The 23,356-nt window shown below is 33.1% G+C and overlaps 1 protein-coding gene across 3 annotated transcripts; it reads right to left on the bottom strand.

Moving 5' to 3' along the window:
* Positions 1-9,185: 9,185 nt before the first annotated feature.
* LOC134711857 (BTB/POZ domain-containing protein 6-like) lies at positions 9,186-22,926 on the bottom strand. Of its 3 annotated transcripts, XM_063572795.1 has the most exons (6): positions 22,859-22,904; positions 20,827-21,083; positions 19,292-19,335; positions 12,206-12,348; positions 10,947-11,064; positions 9,186-9,613 (listed from the first exon to the last, which is right to left on the bottom strand). In XM_063572795.1, the coding sequence occupies exons 2-6, from the start codon at positions 21,081-21,083 to the stop codon at positions 9,606-9,608; spliced, it is 570 nt and encodes a 189-aa protein (XP_063428865.1). In that variant the 5' UTR covers positions 22,859-22,904; the 3' UTR covers positions 9,186-9,605. The 3 variants fall into 3 exon arrangements, 2 of the variants coding, with proteins under 2 accessions (XP_063428865.1, XP_063428864.1); XR_010106244.1 differs by lacking the exons at positions 9,186-9,613; positions 10,947-11,064; positions 12,206-12,348 and adding an exon at positions 16,773-17,240 and having other exon boundaries at positions 18,186-19,335; positions 22,859-22,926; XM_063572794.1 differs by lacking the exons at positions 9,186-9,613; positions 10,947-11,064; positions 12,206-12,348 and having other exon boundaries at positions 18,093-19,335; positions 22,859-22,877.
* Positions 22,927-23,356: the final 430 nt, after the last annotated feature.

Genomic DNA, 23,356 nt, shown 5'->3' with positions numbered 1-23,356 from the left:
TATGGAAAAAAAACGGATTTATTTTTTTTCAGAATTTACTTCTGTATATTATCTTTAGATCATAAACAAGCTTCTGTCCATGTTTGGTACAAACCCAGGATAGTTTAAGAAAGTTATTAAAATTTAAAAAACTTTAACCACAGAGTGAATGTAATGTTTCCACCATAAAAACTAAGTCCATTTATAAGTAAAATACGGAAAAAATAGAATTTTATTTTTACCAAATTTACTTCTGGATACTATCTTGTGATCATAAACAAGCTTCTGTCCACGTTTGAAAGTAATCCAGTATAGTTATTAAAATTTCAAAAACTTTAACCACAGAGTGAATATTTGTGGACGCCGCCGACGACGACACCGACGACGACGGAATGTAGGATCGCTTTGTCTCGCTTTTTCGACAAAAGTCGAAGGCTCGACAAAAAGCAATTCGATGTGCCAAAATAAAAACTGAACCTGAAGTTGTGATATCCTGTTCTGTCTTTTTAGATGGGTATCGGTTTAGAATACTGTAAATTCCTTTATTTTCGTGAGCACCAATTACCGTGTATGAAGGAAAACTTGCGTGTTCTTGGACATTTAATTTCGTTGTTTTGCCGAAGTCTTTATACAAGCCTTTAGAAAATGTTTCATTCGGTGAACATTTAATTTCGTGGTTTACCTTTACCCACGAAATCCACGAATAATATTGATTTCACGATAGTTGTTTTAATTAAAAATCTTATAGCACGTGGTTGTTGTGTTAACCTTGCTTTTTATTACTTTGATGGATTTGTTTTTGCTTAATCGATTTATGACGATTGAATAGTCATAAAATTGAGAATGGAATTGGGGAATGTGTCAAAGAGACAACAACCCGACCATAGAAAAAAAACAACAGCAGAAGGTCACCAACAGGTCTTCAATGTAGCGAGAAATTCCCGCACCCGGAAGCGTCCTTCAGCTGGCCCCTAAACAAATATATACTAGTTCAGTGATATTGAACGCCATACTAATTTCCAAATTGTACACAAGAAACTAAAATTAAAATAATACAAGACTAACAAAGACCAGAGGCTCCTGACTTGGGACAGGCGCAAAAATGCGGCGGGGTTAAACATGTTTGTGAGATCTGAACCCTCCCCCTATACCTCTAGCCAATGTAGAAAAGTAAACGAATAACAATACATACATTAAAATTCAGTTCAAGAGAAGTCCGATGTCAGAAGTTGTAACCAAAGAAAATAAACAAAATGACAATAATACATAAATAAAAACAGACTAATAGCAGTTAACTGACATGCCAGCTCCAGACTTCAATTAAACTGACTGAAAGATTATGATTTCATCGTATGTACATCAGGCACAATCCTTCCCGTTAGGGGTTTAGTATCATACCATCATAACATATATGAGAAGAACAAAACTCGTGTCATGCCAACAACTGTTTTTTTTTAATAAATGTGTTTAGTTCCGACGCAAAGACCCTATAAATGAACAGTCGTATACTAATGACCCCTTTATTTAGATTAGGGTGAGTGTGTGTCAATAGAGACTATGATCTCAGTCGACATTGTAACATTGAATAGAAAATGGGAGAAGGTCATTCTGTATATTTGTCGAAGGCTTTGTCAGTTTATTTTCGACTTCTGAGTTTGAATGCCCCTCTTGCATCCATCGTCTATCTTTTACTGTGTTTTATCATAGCAGACCTTTACCTAATTTGAATTTCTACAGTGACATTAATGATTTCTCGCATATGCATAGTTAAGTTATATTTTATAATTATACTGGGTTTGCATGACAACATATAATAACTGTTTAAAGTTTATGAATGTGTTGGTGGTTTTTATTCTTTTCCATTTGTGCAGGTAACGATACTGTCGAGAACTAATAGTTCACCAAAAGCGGTACCGACCTAGTGCTAGGAAATGAAATAAAAGCTTGATAAATTTCATATCATGCAAAAACCAGGTATATTGTTAATTGTTAATGTTTGTGTCATTTTGGTCTTTTGTGGATAGTTGTCTCATTGGCAATCATACCATATCTTCTTTTTGATATATGTCAATACGCTGCAATGTTAAGATATATTTGACCAAAATAAAAATAGACAGAATGGCCAAATGGCCATGAAAAAATACTTTCTCTCTTCCAAAACCATCCATAGAGGCCTGCAAAAGTGAAATTACTGGTATAACAGAAGTCTGTACAGTTGTTTACATACATTTGATTAACTAGTTCGCTAAATTTAGAACCAGAGAAAACAGCCGTACCATTTGGATCATGACTAGCATAACATCCAATGAACACAGCATCTGTAAACAAATAACGTAAAACTATCTTTATGAATACAAGACTCTGAATAAATTCTGATATAATTCAAATGAAAAATACACATATTGCTGTACAGTATTGAGCTGAGTATTAGTATATCATTGTTAGCGAAGCGAGGATAAAGAATATGTGTATTACAATTTTAGTTTTTTAGCAAAGCAATTAGATGGAATAAATCCACACATTTAGACGGAGAGATATAACATAAAACCGTAGACAAATAAGTATTGTGTTACAAAATTCTTGTACAATTCTGACTTCTCCCTCATTTTTTATTTTATTTTCTAGATCATAAATGTTAATATGTACGGAAGACTTACCTATTGAAAATACCAGTTTGACGTATCCAGTAAAAATAAAAATGAATTTTAGTCCATATGGTTCCATGACGATGAAACCTCTAAAAGAAATAGAAAATAAGTGATCAGTCTAAAGTACTGAATTCTTGTTATCGCATTCTCAACCTTTTACAGTAAATGTTAACACACCAAGAAAAAAATGCAGTTTTCTTCTCTAAGAAACAGTTCATAATGGGTTTCTTTTGAGATATGGATCACACAGAGGGTAAATAGCTTAATTTACCTGAATAAAGGATGTATAATTTCCGGTACTATCATTGTCAATAAGCAGATACATGATAAACGCTTAATGTTTTCTTACATCAATTATCTTATGTAATGGATTTATTCTTATCTGGTGATTTAATCACATAATTAAATTACTATAATCACCATAAACGACATCAAATGATTGTTTGTTCACAATGAATTGATTGATTGAATGAGAGAACGACCAAGCTACAACAGGGAAACTATTAAGCATAGTTAATTTGGAGTCGAAAGAACCGGCGACGTATGTGGATCGAATTCATAATCATCAGTGATACTGTAGATTAACTTATAAGAACGCTCTGCCATTGGACCCCTATTAAACATAAAAAAGGGAATTTGCTGGGTATTTAAAATTTATAAAACAGGAAAAAGGTATCAGGGGCAATCAAAAGCGGTAGAGGTGGGAGGAAAAATAAATAACACCAGAAAAAGATAATGATGCAAGCAACAGGAGAACACACAAGAATCCGAACGAACCTGTCGTGTTGGTCGTGATAATGCATAGTAAAATCTAGTCTCATTCGGTCATTCACGAGCAATGCAGGATTTAACGTAACAAAGTGAACAGATTCGTGGTCATATGTGGCGTGACCATCATTACGGTTAAGAAATTCATAGCACATATATTCTACAATAGTGAAGCAATACACATATTTATGATAATCTGTAGCACTTATTTTCTATAGAAAAAGGCAACAGTAGTATATTGCTGTTTTTGGAATGTCGGATCCTTAATGCTCTTTAACTTTGTACTTGTTTCGCTTTCTCAATATTTTTATATGAGCGTCACTGATTAGTCTTATGTAGACGAAACGCGCGTCTGGCGTACTAAATTGTAATCCTGGTACTTTTGCCAACCATTTTATAGTCATGAAGCGATAACGAATCCTAGTTTAAACTAAAAGAGAAAAAGGACAAAACCACAGAAACATGCAACAAACTGCAACAAAACAACATACACTGAAACGAACTATTTGATAACAACTGTCATATTCCTGACTTAATACAGGACATTTTCAGAAAAAAATGGTGGTTTGTTTACATAATTGTTAATATTTATGGGTATTTTGTGTTAGGTCACGAATCGGACCAATGATATAGTTCAGATAATTCATATATTTTCAGGAACTGCTTTTGTCAATCGATTCAACAAATTCTTAAAAGATTCTGTTTTTTATCATCTATCAACTTCATTTAAAAATCAATCTTTCATCATGTATTATTACCTTTGCGTTCTTGTGACAGTCGATTAGGGAAATCTACATATAGATTATAAAATAATAAAAAAATGTCTGATTATAGAGGTGATGATAGCTAATTTTTTTTTAAAACTAAAATTGTCCCTTAAAATTAAGAGAACTTTTAGGTTGCGATGTGTTTTATCTTTTTAGTATAAAAATGAGGTATGATTGCCAATGAGACAACTATTCTCAAAAGATACACAAAATGACACAAACATTAACAAGTATAGGTCACCGTACGGCCTTCAACAATGAGCAAAGCCCATACCGTATAGTCAGCTATAAAAGGCCCCGATAAGACAAAGTAAAACAATTCAAACGAGAAAACTAACGGCCTTATTTATGTAAGAAAAATGAACGAAAAACAAATATGTAACACATAAACAAACGACAACCACTGAATTACAGGCTCCAGACTTGGGACAGGCACATACATCCATAATGTGGTGGGGTTAAACATGTTAGCGGGATCCCAATCCTCCCTCTAACCTGGGACATTGGTATAAGGTTTGTAAATAATTTAGCGAACTAATAAGTGATATCCTTACCGAAAATATTATAAACTAATTGAATAAAAAAGGAAACATACGAGGAAATAAGGAAATTAAAAAAAAATCGGATATATAAAGTTTTATAATGTTTACAATATAAACACTTTAGGAACAAAAACTGGAATAAAATGCAGAGCTAAAGCACAACATATATATTGAACCATGGATGAATAAAGAAGTGATAACTTTCAAGGCGTAAAAAGATGTCGTATAATAAGGAAATTAGACGTACAAAAAGAAGAACTGGTATAGAATTAAGCTCATACCAAAAATGAAGCCAAAAGAAAATACAAGGAAACATAAAAAATGATAGCGATGTTGAAGCTTATTAAAAAAAACCCAGAAACAACAAGAGTGGATCCTCGACGATCAAAGAAAGAAAAGAAAGAAAGGTATGATGCACAGTAGCAACATCATTAGTTTAAATTATCTATCTAAAGCAGATATTCCTATATTGTCTGCCCCACACATTAGTATTGCAGCTTCAGGTCTGCTGAAGAATCTTTGTATGAAATAACAACGAACAGAATATTTGACAAGAGCCTTCATTCTATGTAAGTATATTCCATTCTAATGATTGATTGGTTGATAATTGGTGGCCTACAGCAGACTTATAATAGAATATCAGGTGACGTTATCTTAACCACGCGGACGTTAAAATAAAGGAAATTTAAACAACAATTTAATATCCGCCACCTGAACTCCTTTCCAATCTTATTGTTCATATATACAATCTGTATGGACCTACCTTGTTCGTGAAGACTGTTTATTTTACTTTAAATCTTTAAGCAAACTGTTTATTTGAGTTGTTGGATATTATCAGATGTATATAAGTAATTTGTACAATAAGAGTATTCAAATATTTACTAAACTGTATATTGATTTTATATAGTTTTAACTTATTTATATATACTTCCTTAACATGACAATCATTTATTGTTTGATAAACAGATGATTGATACAGTCGACACCTGCATATTAAATGCTAAGATATAACCTCATTTTCATTTAATGTGTCAATTATCCTGTTTTACATTTATTTCAAATGTCTGCAAAACACTTTAATTCTACCATTATCACAAATGCATCAGAGAACCAAAAAGTGATAAAAGAGGGACGAAAGATACCAAAGGAACAGTCAAACTCATAAATCTAAAACAAACTGACTGCGCCATGGCTAAAAAAAGAAAAAGACAAACAGACAAACAATAGTACACATGACACAACATAGAAAACTAAAGAATAAACAATACGAACCCCATCAAAAAACTAGGGGTGATCTCAGGTGCTCCAGAAGATGAGCAGATCCTTCTCCACATGTGGCATCCGTCTTGTTGCTCAATATGTGATTACAAATCCGGTAAATAGTCTAATATTGTAGGTCACATTCATGAAAGGGAAGGGGATTGTAGTTACGACGTAAGGAAAAGTCATCAAAGGTACCAGAATTATAATTTAGTACGCCATATGCGTGTTTTGTCTACATAAGACTCATCAAAATATTTATAAAGCCAAACAAGTACGAAGTTAACGAGCATTGAGGATCCATATTCCAAACAATTGTGCCAAATACGGCTAAGGTAATCTATGCCTGGGATAAGAAAATCCTTAGTTTAAAAAAAAAATCAAAGTTTTGTAAACAGGAAATTTATAAAAATTACCACATTATTGATATTCATGTCAACACTTAAACACTTAGAGTGTTGACTACTGGGCTGGTGATACCCTCGGGCACGAAACGTCCACCAGCAGTGGCATCGACCCAGTGGTGTAAATATTTATCAAAGGTACCATGATTATAATTTAGTACGCCAGACGCGCGTTTCGTCTACATGAGACTCATCAGTGACGCTCATATCAAAATATTTTTAAAGCCAAACAAGTACGAAGTTGAAGAGCATTGAGGATCCAAAATTCCAAAAAGTTTTGCCAAATACGGCTAAGGTAATCTATGCCTGGGATAAGAAAATCCGTAGTTTGTGAAAAAATTATCATATCCGATATCATTTGTGAAACGGTTATTCCATAACGGTCAACCAACTCGTGATGGCGTCCATAAAATTTACAAAGGGTGACTTCAACTTCACCATTTGAAACTCTTGGTTTAATAGCTTCCTTGTCAGCAGTAACCCTCTATTAAGAAAATCATGATAAGAAATGCAAGCACGGGAATATCGTATCAATTGGGAGATATATACCCCGTATGCAGGTGCTGCTGGAATGTTGCTTCTAAGAATGGAAAGTTCACAATTGGAAAGCTGAAATCATCTCTTTGGTCGTAATGTTTTGTTTTCACCCGACCCTCATTGTCAATTTCTAGATGTAAGTCAAGATATGAGGCCGACTTAACTGGTTCTGTAGTATCCTTTATCTCTAGCTCGATGGGATAAATGTGTTCCACATAGTCATCAAATTTTGAATTACTTAGTGAAAAAACATCATCTTTATAGCGGAAAGAAGTTATTATATTACAAACTTCTTATCTTTCTTCCTAAGAAGTTCCTGCATGAAGTCAGTTTCATAATAATAAAAAAACAAGTCGGTGAGTAGAGGGGCACAGTTGGTTCCCATTGGGATGCCGACAGTCTGTTGAAAAACACGTCCTCCGAACGTAACAAATATGATGTCAATCAAAAAATCAATTATCTTTATAATATCAGTTTCAGAGATTTTTTTGTTTGAATCAGAGTGATCCTTTACAAAGTAGGATTTGTCTCTCCCTAAGATGAGATACTTGTATCTAAGTTGGCCATTCTTTTTTATGAAACAAAGCAATACCAACTCTTTCAATTTGTCTTTTAGTTTGGAATGTGGAATACTTGTGTAAAGAGTAGACAAGTCAAATGTTTTAATACTGTTACAAGATGAAAGAGAGTTAGATTGTATGTACCCTAAAAGATCTTTGGAATTTTTAAGTATCCACATCTGATTCACGCCACCTCTAGAATAGGCAGTTTCACAATAACTTTGAAGCCCGTCTTTGATTGCTGATAAAATACATGTTAATAATTTTGAAAGAGGTTTTGTGGAGCAATTGGAAGACCCAGCAATAGACCGTTGTTTGTAAGGACACTTATGTAGTTTAGGTATCCAATACAGTGATGGAAGCTCCAGGTTCTTCATTTTCGGTTGAAATTCCAAAGGAACATAGAACAGACCTATGATTATCCAGGATTTCCTCTTTGGTAAGTGTCGTAAGGGTATATGTTGAGTTTCCAAGTGAATTGTCAATACCTAAATCGTTTATCAAGCAGGTAATGTAATGAGTTTCACACACAGAAACGATGTTGTTTGGGGACTTATCTGCGGGGACAACAACATATTTGTCTTGGAGGAAGGAAAGGTGTTTTGCAACATTTGGGTCTTTAAAGATTGACGTAGGATGGGCATCGATAGACCCATTCAGTTTCTTTATTCTGGTTTTTATCAACGACCTCACTGCCTTAATCCATTCGGAAAGAGTGTCTCCGTCTTCCTTCTCGCACTTAGTCCATTGCATGGCATAATTCTAGACTGAATCCATCAAAATTTTGAAGTTGCATTTCCAATTGATGGATTTAGGCTCACGATATTTTGGACCTTTCGATAATACATTTCGTAGAGAAGTGTTATTAACAATGTTGAGGTCACCGGTAATAACGTTGCCAGCAGGATTATATGTGAATTGGGAACCAGCACAAGATAAATATATTACATCCAGATACATGTAGCGAACAAGTCTTGATTGCGATATCAGTAAATTAGACTTAGCGACGAAGTAGTACTTACACGAGCAACACGAATTGAGCCATCAATGGCAAAGGATCTGTTAACAGCAGATCACCTCCAGTTCAAGAATAGGTTGAGTTCACGTTACTTAACTTTAGGTTAATAAATAGTGTTTTGTAGACTATGGTGGGTTTTTTTCATTGTTTCCCTTATGTTTTTCTTTGGCATTGACAGTTTGTTTTCGGTTTATTAGTTTGAATATCCTTATGGTATCTTCATTGTCTTTTGTTTAAATTCAAAAACGCCATATTGAGGTTTGAGACCGCACAGAAAATTCAATAAACTTAAAATCGATTATATGTTTTTTTTCTAATACAAGCAGTTTGTTATTACCAGAAATAAGCGATTCTTATGAGTATTAACTATGTATGAATTTAAATCAAATGTACCCGGTACCATCCTTGATATTTATGTTTTCTTTATAGGTCGACGGCTAACATAAATTGAGAATAGAAACGGGGAATGTGCTATAGAGACAAAAACCCAACAAAAAGAGTAGAAATCAGTTCAAGACCACCAATGCGTCTGCAACACAGCGAAAAAATCCAGCATACTTAAACAATAATGTATACTACATGTACTTCATAAAATACCATCTATAATAGACTAAAAACACGTAGAACAACTTAAGAAACCAGACTGAGATTTTTAGAAATATTTATACTGTAAAATGACACAAATTATGCTACTCAACTATGTTAAATTGGTGCAAAATTAACACAAAATCAAACAGAAAGAAAAATGATAAAAATAATGATATAACAATAATTCCAATCCATCCTATTGCCTTAGCAGATCTTCTGTCGTCATGTGCACTTGTTAATCGTCTGGTGTAAGAATTCAGACTCTTTCTGTTTACAGTCAGATCTTTCTTAAGTCTCTGGATATCTTTGGCAAGCAAAATGTCTAAGTCTGATTTTGAAATATTCGAACTAAGAAGTTTTGCCCACTTTGAAGTTCTTTTACATTCACAATTATTGGTCAATAAATCGGTAGCGTTTCTATGTAAAATATTAGACAATGTATAGATGCCATGTTCCGTTGTGTTTATTACGACTGGCAACTTTGATTGGAAGCCATTAGTAGTTTCTAAGATCCCGCTTCTTTCTTGGGTTTTCTTAAGTTCCTGAAATGAGGTTTGCGGACTTGATTGGAGTAAAGAGAATAATGACGTCGTTAACTGTAAATGGCGGTTAACTTTATCAGTTGGTCTTCTAGAGAAGTGCACGTTATTGGTGTTGTCTGCAATAATAAATGGCATATACTAGTAGAATACATAGCCAATTTGAACTGGCTTTTAGTTATCTTAAATCGATACGTTGTGACTTTTGCAATTTTTTTTAGTAGCATTGTGCTTGTAAAGCCCTTTAAACTTAGTTCGCACGAAATGTACAAGTGCTTGTTCTTTAGTGGCGGATTGATCAGCCACAACCATGTTTTGCCCCGTAACATTTTGTTTGTTCATGTCAAAAGTAGTGATTCAAAAGTCCAGTGGTTGTCTTTTGCTTCATAATTGAATTTTCATGTAATGTTATAACTTTATTCTGACCGTTTTCCGGTCATTTGAATGATTTCACAATTGGTATCCCTTGGCCTTTTATAGCTTAATCTATGACATAAGTTTTGTTCATTGTTGAAGACCATATGGGGACCCATTGTTGTTTATATCCCTGCTTTTTTGTCTTTGTAAGATAGATGTCTAAAAGCCAATTACATACCACTTTTCTTTATTAAGATAATTAAGTTATTCTTATGACAATGAAATTGAGAATGGAAATGGGGAATGTGTCAAAGAGACAACAACCCGACTTATATTGTTATGAAACAAAACCGAGAAAGAATATATCTTGAAGTAGATAGGTGTTTTAACATTATTTCGTTCACTTTATAAGCCCTGACACCACAACTATAAGATTCTAGTAGCATACAATCGGTTAGATATCATGAATAAAATTGACACGTACAAAAACCTCAGCAGCAATAAGATAGTACCTCAAAATAGTACATAACCAAAGATGTCTAGAGGCAACATTTAGTATTCATCAAAAGACAATATGCCAACCAAAGCATTAGTATAAAAACATGTTTTGGCTGTGCTGATTATATTTACCAAAGGAAATGTAAAAATCGATTAAGATTCACAATGGGATTGAAAACATTTTTCTAAATGTTATCAACTAATAAAGTTCACAAGTCATCGGCTCAGTTAACACACCAAATTAAATTTTGCCAATGACGTCTACAAAAAAATAATGTTTAAACCTGTTAATTCTAAACCAAAACATCTGCCATTGATTTCCTTCATCTTTCAGTAAGTATTAGCTCAGGCTACGTTAGGTGCCACCATTTTACCAAATTTGCCCCAAATCGAACCTTTTCCCTTTTTTTTCCTTTTTCTATATCTAATCTTGTTGACATTTTATTTACTTGAGCAAAGAATCACTATAGAAGGAGAATACCTGGCTTTGTTTTATAAACAGATATAGTATCAGACAAGCCTGTGCCATTGCATTCTACATCCCGTAGTTTCTGCATTTGGATGGTCTTGTTTCCACATGTGCATGTATTAATACTATACTGCAAAGATAAATTGGAATAATTAAAAGGACACATAAAAAACGCCATTGAGACAAAAAATCGGTGATTTCCAGCTTTTATTCGATATGACATTTTTTTTTCCAGTCTAAAAAAACTTAGCTAATTATGTATGCAATGTAAACATATGAACTACTATATTCAATATTTAATGAAATCATATAAATTAATCGATAAGTTATAGGAACGACGTTTGATACACAAATTGATCCCAAATCAATCTGGCATCGCATTTCAATGAAGAGACAAAAGCATGAGTTATCATTTATAGACATCATTGGTTTGATATCTCGTTGATCTCGTTGACGTTTATCCTATATGTTGATGTTAAAAGAACATTTTAAAATTATTTTGAGGGCACGATTTTTTTTTATTTAAAGATATATTGCAAGAATAATTTCCCCCTTTCAAATTTCATGTTTCTATGCTATCAGTAACCTAGCAAGTTGTTGTCTTATGTAAATCTCAAATACTTTTGTTATTTGGAAAAGTTTCTGTCGATAATAGTTTTTATCTAATTGGTCCGAGAACACAATTAATTCGTAGTGCATTTCTTTTAGAACATAAATGATAATTTAAAAAATCCCACCTGCGCTTTCTCAATGAATTTTTTTTCAGTGTGTTGTACTACTTTTGGGACAAATTATATCAAAATTATAGAAAACTTCATCGCCTCTAACTCAAAATATGGCCAATTTTGTGTTTAGGGTGTCTTGAAATCTTTTGACAGCTTCCGAAGTGCTAATTTTTAACCTTTTTCAGCTGGACCAAATCACTACTTTCCTGTAAAATTCTGGACCCAATTTTTTTTACAGTGTAATTTCATACCCCTACTTACAATTTGTGGCATTAAACATGGAGAAATAAATTTGGAAGGGGTATGCAAATTATTGGCAAGTAACCCACTGTTAACACTAGGGACTATATTCGTAATCAAGGGACGACAATTGTGGTCTCGGACCAATTAAGTCACCAATATTTTAAGACTCGGTGAGGTCTAGAACATCACATATCATATAGACACATGTCTATTGTTACAGCTCTGCGTAAGACACCCTCTAGATGCCTTATGGTTATTATATGGGGATATGAAAACTGTTTAAGACTTATGTGAACTTATTACCTGTATTCCTGCATATAGACAACTATCTTCCTTACAACGATTAATGCATCCACTGTACGATATAGTCGAGTGTCTGACAGATGTCCCTCGCCACAGAAACGGCTCGACAATTCTGTAGCAACCAAAGTAAGGGTCCAGAAATTCTAGAATATAAAAAAATCCGGTAGATGTTTAGACTATAATTATATTTATATATGAGGATATTATGAAGATCACCGAGTTAGGGACGCTTGTAATAGGTAGGTATCGAAACAGGGCTGCATTCTGTTGTTTTGGTTATACCTTGGAAGTAAAATATAAGTTAATATAATACTTCCATAGTTATACACAGTTAATTTCACATATGCAATTAGTATCTATGATCGCGATGATGTTAATGCACCTTTCCAATTCCTAACTCATCGGAATTTTCATACAAAGAAATTATATAGGTAAATTTTTCGAAAAGATTTCTATCTAAGGTTTCATCAATGAATGCAAGGTTAATATTTATAACGTGTTGTTTTTATTTTTAAAATAATTATTTCATACAAACTTTGTATTAAGCTTACCACTTGTAGGTCTTATCAAGCTACAGTTCCAAGTCAAGATAACAGTGATAATTATTATTTTTGTTGCAAAATACATTACAATGATACAGTGCTTCTTGTCTGTCTGTATCCCTTTGTGCAACTTTGTTTCTGTTTTTATGATTGTTTTGTTTTTGTTTTATACGAATACGATATACGGATGTGCATGTATATTTGTGAATTGAAACCATAGATACCTACGTATTTATGAAAACCTTTCTTACAAATGCGGATATTGGATTTTAAAATTAGTTTGTATACAAGGAAGCATCTGGAACAAAGAAGATTGAATCAATTTTTCAATTTTCAATTTTTGATTGTGTTTACTCTTGGTTGAAAAAAGCTTGGTTACTTAAGGTTTTGAAATGAGGTAAGCAGTCGTGACAATGTCATGTCATTTGGATAAACTACGTAAAGACTTTGATTGTAGAATCCACACCAATTGTATTGAAGGTAACAACAGAAGCGCACATTACCAAACATGTATGATATCTTCTGGAAATTCTGTTTGAGATACAATTTTCTTCAATCCTTGTATATGGGACAGGGAACTCTATCTTAAACATTAATTAGAGTATAGACAAAAAATTGTTCTAGTAAAAACTTCAAAACATGACATTTATACTTCAGTTATTTCTTTTTACAAAGATTAGATTTGAAAATGTATATCTAATTCGACCCCCTTTTATTACCACAATTATGCTTTTTCGTTGGAGGAGATCAGAAATGTACTAATTAATATTCTAGTTTGGGAAATATAATCAGGTCTGCTCAAAAGTTGACGTTAAATTATCGAAACTTCCTGTAACTGCGAGTACCGTAAGATTTGTACTTTTTGTCTTAAATTATTTCTCCGTTCCGACCTCCTGAGTCAATCCATTTTAAAAATTTTGTGATGTGTAGTTATATCACTGTCCCGGTTAAGGGAGGGGTAAAACGTTACCAATATATCAACTACAAAAGTCAGTTGAAAAAGGCTTAACTCATCAGATAGAAAAAAACACAAGTGGACGTGGCCGGGTACTTATACATCCTGACACAAAAAAAACAGATCTGAGAGTACTCGAAGTAATCTGACAGCTAGTTCAAAGCCACTCACAACTAATAAAAAAAGCATGCCTCTAAGACTGAATTTACTTATTTTTATTAGTTGTTATTGACTTTGAGCAAGCTGTCAGTTACTACGAATACTCTCAGATTAGTACTTTGTCTTAGTGTCTTTTTGTTTTCGGGATGTACCCGTCCCCTCAGAGTTTCGTTAGATGTTTATCTATTTGTATCCATTTGATGAATTCAACTGATGTTTATAGTTTGTACTGTTTCACCACTATCCGAGATAATATATAGAGAGGGTTGATTCCTCACAAACACGTTCTTTAAGAGCCTGTAGCAAATTTGGAGCCTGTAGTTTAGTGGTTGTCGTTGGTTCATGTTTATCATATTTGTTTAGTCGACTGTCGGGGTCTTTAACAGCTGACCATACGGTATGGATTATTTCCCATAATTTCTGACATCTACTTAGATAGATAGTTCTCACATCGGCAATCATACCACTTTATATCTTTATGGATCCGTCTGTCAATTTGCGAATAAAACCTAAGGAACTACATGTTCTAACAGGAGACGCTGGTTGTCTGTTAAACATTCAACAAACTATTGAATTTGTTTATATAAAATTCATGTACATTGATGAAAGACGTTTCTTAAAGGTTCTCATGTTGATAATTAAGTTAGACAAGTTCTCATGTTGATACTAAAGTTAGACAAGTTCTCATGTTGATACTTAAGTTAGACAAGTTCTCATGTTGATAATTAAGTTAGACAAGTTCTCATGTTGATACTTAAGTTCTCATGTTGATATTTAAGTAAGACAAGTTCTCATGTTGATACTTAAGTTAGACGAGTTCTATTGATACTTAAGTTAGACAAGTTCTCATGTTGATAATTAAGTTAGACAAGTTCTCATGTTGATACTAAAGTTAGACAAGTTCTCATGTTGATACTTAAGTTAGACAAGTTCTCATGTTGATAATTAAGTTAGACAAGTTCTCATGTTGATACTTAAGTTCTCATGTTGATATTTAAGTAAGACAAGTTCTCATGTTGATACTTAAGTTAGACGAGTTCTCATGATACTTAAGTTAGACAAGTTCTCATGTTGATAATTAAGTTAGACAAGTTCTCGTCTTGATACTTAAGTAAGTCAAGTTCTCATGTTGATAATTAAGTTAGACAAGTTTTCATGTTGATACTAAAGTTAGACAAGTTATCATGTTGATACTTAAGTTAGACAAGTTCTCATGTTGATACTTAGACAAACTCTAAATGGCAGACTTTGTACTTGAAGCTCTCTTTGATTTTGAAGCTTTTTAAATTTTAAAGAATTCAAATTTTAAATATTTAAGTCTCGAGAGTATCTTTTTACGATGCTTCCATGAACATCCGAGTACACTCAAATCGGTATCATGTATACACTCTATTTACCTCTACCAATGTAGGTGTTTCGAAGCAGAAGAAAAAAAAAAGTTGTGATATGATTGCAAATGAAATAACTCTCCACAAGAGACCAAAATGACAAAGAAATAAACAACTATAGGTCACTGTACGGCCTTCAAGAACGAGCAAAGCACATACCGCATAGACAGATATAAAATGCTCCGAAATGACAATGTAAAACAATTCAAACGAGAAAACTAACGGCCTTACTTATGCACAAAAAATGAACGAACAAATATGTAACACATAAACAAATGACAACCACTGAATTACAGACTCCTGACTTGGGACAGTCACATCGTGACACACATGATGTGGTTGGGTTAAACGTGTTAGCGGGATCCCAACACTTCCCCTAACCTGGGACAGTGGTATAACAGAACAACATAAGAACGTCGTACAAAAATCAGTTGAAAAAGGCTTTACTCATAAGATCGACAAAAATACAAGTGGACGTGGCCGGGTATTTGTACATCCCAACTACAAAATAAAGGCAACAGTAGTATACCGCTGTTCAAAACTCATAAATCCATGGACACAAAACACAATCGGGGTAACAAACCAAAACCGAGGGAAACGCATTAAATATAAGAGGAGAACAACGACACAACACACACAGAAACGGACCAAAAAAACACTAGGTACAGATAACTGAGAGTACTCAGTTATCGGACAGCTAGTTGAAAGTCACTAACAACTAATAAAAAATTCATGCATCCAAGACTAAATGATCAATCCGTATACATCAAACATATTGACTTTACAGGAAATAGATATAGGAAGATGTGGTGTGAGTGCCAATGAGACAACTCTCCATCCAAATAACAGGAAGCCCATTAACATTTTATTATTTCAAACATTAACAAATATATGAAAAAATCCGAATACATAAAAACATACTTTAAAAAGAAAATCAATAAAACAAAACAAAAATCATTTTCAACGAACACAACACATGCTTTTAAATAAGTAAATACTACTGGGTAATATAATATATACACTGTTATATAACCAACACAACGATATATAAATAGATATAGGAAGATGTGGTGTGAGTGCCAATGAGACAACTCTCCAAAACATATAATTTATTTTTTTACAATTTTTTGTAGTCATACAAAACCAAACCAATAAGCTTGAAAGTATGAAGCTGTAAACATACAGTATTGAAATGTAAAGGAAGTATTGGAGCAATAATTATTCCCTTCAATCAAATTGATTTACCAATAAAATAATCATATTTAATTTTTCTACATCACTCAGTTAATGTTCCTATAACAAAAAGGTAGTATACATTGATCTTCTATAGTTAGTTTTACCATAACTTTAATCAGATGACCAAATTACATTATCATTTTAACAGTTAGTAAATAGGTGTAAAAATTCATTTTAAAATTAGTAATTACTGGTAATAACTGGGCCGTTTCGGGAATTACTTGTATTTACTAAGTGCATCGGGGATTACATGTAATTCCTAAATTTTAGTAATTCGTGACAACATAATTTATGTGTTTAAGATTGTATAAAACTATTAAATAACAACACAATGGGAATACAATAAAACAAGATGTATTTGCAGGTTATGTTATCCTTAAATAGTATACTTTGGCTGTTTGTAAAAAATATCTTCAAGTTTAAAATCACCATATAACACCATGCAACAGTATTTTAACTATATTGAATAATCTCATAAAACTTTGATTCATATCTGCACGCATATCTGGCAATTCACAAAGCAGTCATCACAATAATGTTTGAAAAAAGATATATGTTAAGTACAAATCTGACACGTTTCTTCTGACTACAGAGGCGGATCCAGAGGGGCTGGAATCCCCCTTTATTTCGGCCGATCAATGCATTTAAATGGGTACATATAGTTGGACCCCCCCCCTTTATCCTGGGTTGAGAACCTCCCCTTTTTAAAATGGCTGCATTCGCCCATGGACTGATACTGTAAAGTTGTAGAGGACCTTTTACCAGTATAGCAGTGGTATAATCATATACATTGTACATGCATATACTATAAAAAAATGTAAAAACACAAAAATACTGAACTCCGAGGAAAATTCAAAAAAGGAAAATCCAAAATCAAAAGGCAAAATCAAAAGTCCAAACACATCAAACGAATGGATAACAACTGTCATATTCCTGACTTGGTACAGGCATTTTCTAATGTAGAAAATGGTGGATTGCACCTGGTTTTATAGCTAGCTAAACCTCTCACTGGTATGACAGTCGCATCAAATTCCATTACATTGTCAACGATGTATGAACAAAACAAACATACTCAAAGAGTAAAAATGTCAAAAATAGGGGTACAGCAGTCAATATTGTGTTATCATCTTACTGAAGAGACATGTATTGTCGAAATGCGCATCTGGTGCAAGAAAATTGGTACCGTTAATTTTATTAATATCACTATAAAAACAACAAATGTAACGAAGAATCACAAAAAGGCATACATCAAATTTAACATACTCATTTTGCTTTTCTTGTACCACTTAAATTATGTATATAAAGTCTACCCGTAAAGGAAAGAAGGTTTTCATTGCTGGTGTAAAAATGCGCGTTTGAAATTCGTACAGGTAGACATAAAAATAATTTTGTCGTATAAAGTATGAAGGCATAAATACTTGCATCACTATAAAAACAACAAATGTAACGAAGAAGCACAAAAAGGCATACATCAAATTTAATATACTCATTTTGCTATTCTTATACCACTTAATTTATCTATATAAAGTCTACCCGTAAAGGATAGAAGGGTTTTCATTGCTGGTGTAAAATTGCGCGTTTGAAATTCGCACAGGTAGACATATGTAAAATAAATATTTACACCAACAAATATAAGCCAGTTACAAAAATGTAGATCATTCTTTAGAAACAATCACTGTCTTCGATATTTGCAAAAAGACATTTAATAAATAATTTTGTAAAATGTTAAACTGTCACATTGAGATTGTGCTTTGAACTTTGATGTAGAATATGGTATTGTCAATATGCTAAGCAGTTACACAAATAAATAATGAAAAACAATGAAGATCATACTACAAATGAAAAGTAAAGCCAGCTATTTGTCCGAAGACAGCTGATGTAGCCGTTTTATTTTGAATGGAATCTCCAAATGTAAAAGTCATGTCTTTGACATTGACAACGTTCTTGCAAGTAGTCCCATAGTACACATTCCTAGAAACACCTTTTGATATTACAGTGTACATCACATTCGCGTCAAGATGCACAGGTTGAGGAAAATCAATATCAAATGTTTCACAAAAGCCAATGGATATATCTCTCTGAACACTCGACAAAACTGCCCCTGTGCCATCTCGAATTTCAACACCAGGTGACAGACAAGCAGTTGCAGCCTTTGTTCCAAAGGAGAGAATGCTTTTCAGAAATACTGGTTTGCTACATGTAAGTGTGACTGCATCTTGTTCATTGCTTATCCAAGAACCAGTTGAAGAAAGGTTACTATAACGTATAACTCTGTTTGCGGCCGGTTCCTTCCTTTTTAATTCCGAAAATATTTCACTTTTTATTCCATTAAAAGACCGATAGATTGACAACAATTCGTCTTTTGATAAGATGTCTTTGGTTGATACTTCTGTGGTAAAGAAATCTTGTTCCATACACGGAAATCTCACGCAGTAGAGAAGGCTACTCATTGTCTCTCGTATATACTGGTCACTAATCTCAAGGTCGTTTGTCATACAACGATATGTAGCCCATTGTAAAAGAAAGGTAAATACTGCCGCCTCCGAAAGCATCAATTCGTCCGAACTCAATATCATTTCCATGCAATCAGCTGACAAATTCAATGCGTCTTCTGAATTCAAGCATTGCTTTGGGGATTGTAGTATGTATTGTAAACTCTCCTGTTGTAGGTCTGACATGTTAAAGGAGTGAGCAGTCTGTAGTACAATAGGTGCGTCAGATGAAGTGGCTAGGCTTTGTAGCAACTGTTCACACGCACATTTCAGCTTAGGAAGCATATACTTCTCTGATGCATACAGTACTTTACCTACTTTGTCTTTTGGTATTGCTACACTGTCACTATAAATATGTCTACAAATAGTTCCAAAAATCGTGTTAAATTAAAATCATGATATCTTATTTAAAGACTAAAACTATCAAACAGATTGATACGCTGCTTCATATTTCTATTTAAAATGCAAAAAAAAAACATAAATGTTTCAACAATACACATAAACAAGACTTAGTGACAAAACATACTGTAATATTCAGTCATTTGAGTTCATTCACATAACACTGGCGGCTCAAATGCGCACGTAGTGTTTATCTGTGAGACACGCTATGAGACGTTGTTTATCATCTCAATAATGTTTATTCTGATTTGGCGATATCCATTTGTCCTGGCTCTTTACTTATGCATCCCGTTATATATAGCGTTATTCTTCGATGATCATTTTATTATTCTTGTCTTTCACTTTTGCTTATGTGCTTTTTCTATATGCATTTTTTGTGTTTTTTTTAAACACATGACGTGGCTATGTACTTATATGTAACACGTCATTGTGTTATTGCTTCATCCTTTTTTAATTTTTGTCTTTTATTTTTTGCTAATGTGTTGTGTCTATATGCCTTGTTGTGTTTCTTTGATACATTTGACGTGGCTCTGTACTTTTACATCCCGTCATTGTGCTATTGTAAATTTTGTATTTACCAATATGCTTTTTTGTACTTTTTTGTTCTATATTTGTTTGTTTTTATAGTGATTAACATGATTAAGGTTATAACACAATGTTGAATGATGTACCACTATTTTTGACAATGTTTGTTTTGTTCACACATCGTTGTCAATATAATAGAATTTTATGTTACTGTTATACATTTTAGAGGTTTAGCTAGCTTTAAAACCAGGTTTAACCCACCATTTTCTACATAAGAAAATGCTTGTACCTGGCAAGTCAGAAATATGACTGTCAAAATTGTTATCAATGTGTTTGAGCTTTTGATTTTGCCATTTGATTTCGGACTTTCCGTTGTGAATTTTCCTCGGAGTTCAGATTTTATTTGCGATTTTCCTTTGGCATATATTTACAAAAATCAGGATACAATTTAAAAAAAACCTCCCCTTACCCTCTTCCAAAATCAAATATCCCCTCAGCAGTTTTTGAAGTATTAACGAACAATCATGAATAATTTGTAAATCCCAATTAATGATGACTGTATCAATGTCGCTGCTGATATTTTTTTTATATCCATTATTGTTTTCAGATAATATCCAAAACTTCCTTATATACAGTATAATTATTGATCGTCTGGTGTAGATACCGATCAAATTTTGAAAGTTCTTCAAAATAGCCTAACTTTAACCTATAATGGTTTACTTTTTAAATTGTTATTTGGATGGAGAGTTGTCTCATTGGCACTCACACCACATCTCAGTCCTATATCTAAGAATATTATAGTCTCGCTATACGAATTTCAATAATCTGTTATATAAAAAAAAGATTGAAGAACATACAGATTCATAATTAGTAGTATCCTTCGAATGCATTCTTTTTAAAAAAAAATTTTTTTAATAGAACTTACTCCAATAGGACACGGAAAGTTTCTGCGTCAACATCCGGGACATCTATTTCGCCCGTTTCCGGCAAGGAACCTTGCGTCATGATATAGAACACAGGGCTTCGGCTACACAGCATGTATTTATGAGCTTTCAGTATTCTATGTTCTGGACCAACTCGAAAGGAAATGTCACACATTATTTCATGTTCCAACATATACAACATACATTCTGGCAAGGTTCTATTTATCTGCCAGTCCAAGTCGTCTGTCATGGAGGACATCTACAATCAAATAGTCTAACATCAATGTACTTCCGGTGTTAAATATCATGAACCATTCAAAATGTTACATTCTTAATGTGTAGTACCATCCCTCTTTTTTTTACTTTTATTCATATTTTGTTTAAACTTTACATAAAGTTTTATAAACTTTGCATAGCAATCATTCATTCTAATGTGACTGTATAAATTCGATACTGCGGTTCATTAATAAATGTACAGATAATTTTCCTGTCAACAGATCGCTTTGAAACATTCCCCATTTCCTTTCTCAATTTTATCAGATTTTACTTTGATTATTTTTTTTTATTATTATTTTATTGGAATCTGTACATTTGTTGGTTTCAAATTGTATTCTTATCTCCCCTTGTCTTCATTTTTATATCAACATCTTGAAAAAGGCCAAAAACAGGTTAACATAAAAAGGTATTCCCCCACGCTCTTAGAATAAATCGGAAATTTTATCACACAAAGCAAGTTTTCCTTCTTTATTGCATTTATAACCTTTGGATCTTGAAAGGAGCCCGAGGAAAGGAGTGGATTACTAAACATAAAACCAAGAGGTCAAAAAAGGGTCGTCTCGTCAGTTGCACAGTACTCTGAGCTATAAGCGATTTTATTAAAGCGAAGAAGTTGTCAGGCATTGGAAAACTTACAGCAACACGAAGGTTGCCACATGTGGAGCACCTGAGATCACCCCCAGTTTTTGGTGTGGTTCGTTTTGCTTAGTCTTTAGTTTAATATGTTTTGTTTTGTGTACCTTTATTTGTCAGTTTGTCTTTTTCTGTTTTAGTCATGACGTTGTCGATCTATTAGTTAGACTGTCACTTTGGTATCTCTCGCCCCTCTTTTACATAAATGTCTATTCTCGAAGTATTTCATTATGACTCGGATTTAAAAGATATAGACTTTTTTTTACTTTGAGTACTTGTTTATTAAAAGCAGAGAAATATACTAGTATATGACAAAAATTAAAAACATAGGAGAGCCGTGGTGTAGTAGTTAGAGTATCGGATGATAGTCCGTCGGAAGGTGACGATAAATGGCTGGCCCGTGTTAAGAGAGAGTCATGATGACATCTCTTGCACGTAAAAGACATCCTTTTAGATTTAAAAAAAAAGCAACCGTGACTCGCACCCGCAGTGTGGAAAGCCCAAAGGGATTACTATAAGTTGCAATAACTTGTTTCCAAATCCACAAGAAATAAATATATTTAAACTGAAGTAAATATATTATAAATTTATTTATATATATCATGTACATCTTATTGTCTCACGGTGAAAAAGTATAAACTGATAAAATGTTAATTATTTATAGACTGTTAGTTGGGAATTGTATAGCACAATAGCTACCGGTCCAGTACCGTATATGACATACATGTATATGAACAATACATACATATAGACTGATAGAACAACGAGATCATCGAGTTGTACATTAGACACCGAGACATTATATTTTATTTTACCAATCATACAACCTTTTCATGCAAGATATTTAAACATCATAATACAATGATTAGTATAATACATGCATGTTTTTGGTATGAAATACACGATACGCAATACACACAAAGAAATTAAGTAATAAAAGATAGGTCACCAGAAAACGGGTGACTATTTCATATGACACCGACAGGAAAACTTTTTCTACGCAAAGTAATAATATGGCCGATTTTAACGTTACATCGGTTCTCTGGCTTATTTTTACTCTAATAAGCGGTAGAAATGCAAAAATGTGCATACAAAATCTGCAAGAATGTTACAATAATTACTTACTTTTGTTTAATGAGGGATACAATATATTTATATAAATAACGATACGTAAACGAACGGATGAGTACAAATTACGGATTTCACCAGGTTTTAAATACCGTTGTTATATATATGTTACAGTAAATAGGTGAAATTAGGAATTACACGTAATAACTAAACATTTCAGTAAATACCTGTAATTACTAGCCAATTTAGTAATTACATGTATTTACTAGTTGTTTCAGTAATTACTGGTAATCACTAATTTTTTTTTGTCATTTTTACAGCTATTTACTAACTTGATGTTTTTGTTTTAAAATTAAAAACATAATACAAGATACCAAATAAGAAAGTAAAGGGATAGTGATTTTAAGGGAGCTTACGTAAGGATGTAGGAATATAAGGCACATCAAAAGTGCATACTCTTTAATGTTTGTGAATTGAAACTGGAAAACGGGTGTTTTATAGGTTTTAAAACTCTGTAAATATATGCAAGCAAGACAATGATATCTATCCAAAATT

Source organism: Mytilus trossulus, chromosome 3 (genome assembly GCF_036588685.1).
Source record: "Mytilus trossulus isolate FHL-02 chromosome 3, PNRI_Mtr1.1.1.hap1, whole genome shotgun sequence".
NCBI classification, from domain to species: domain Eukaryota; kingdom Metazoa; phylum Mollusca; class Bivalvia; order Mytilida; family Mytilidae; genus Mytilus; species Mytilus trossulus.
This window is presented reverse-complemented; position numbering and strand designations above follow the sequence as displayed.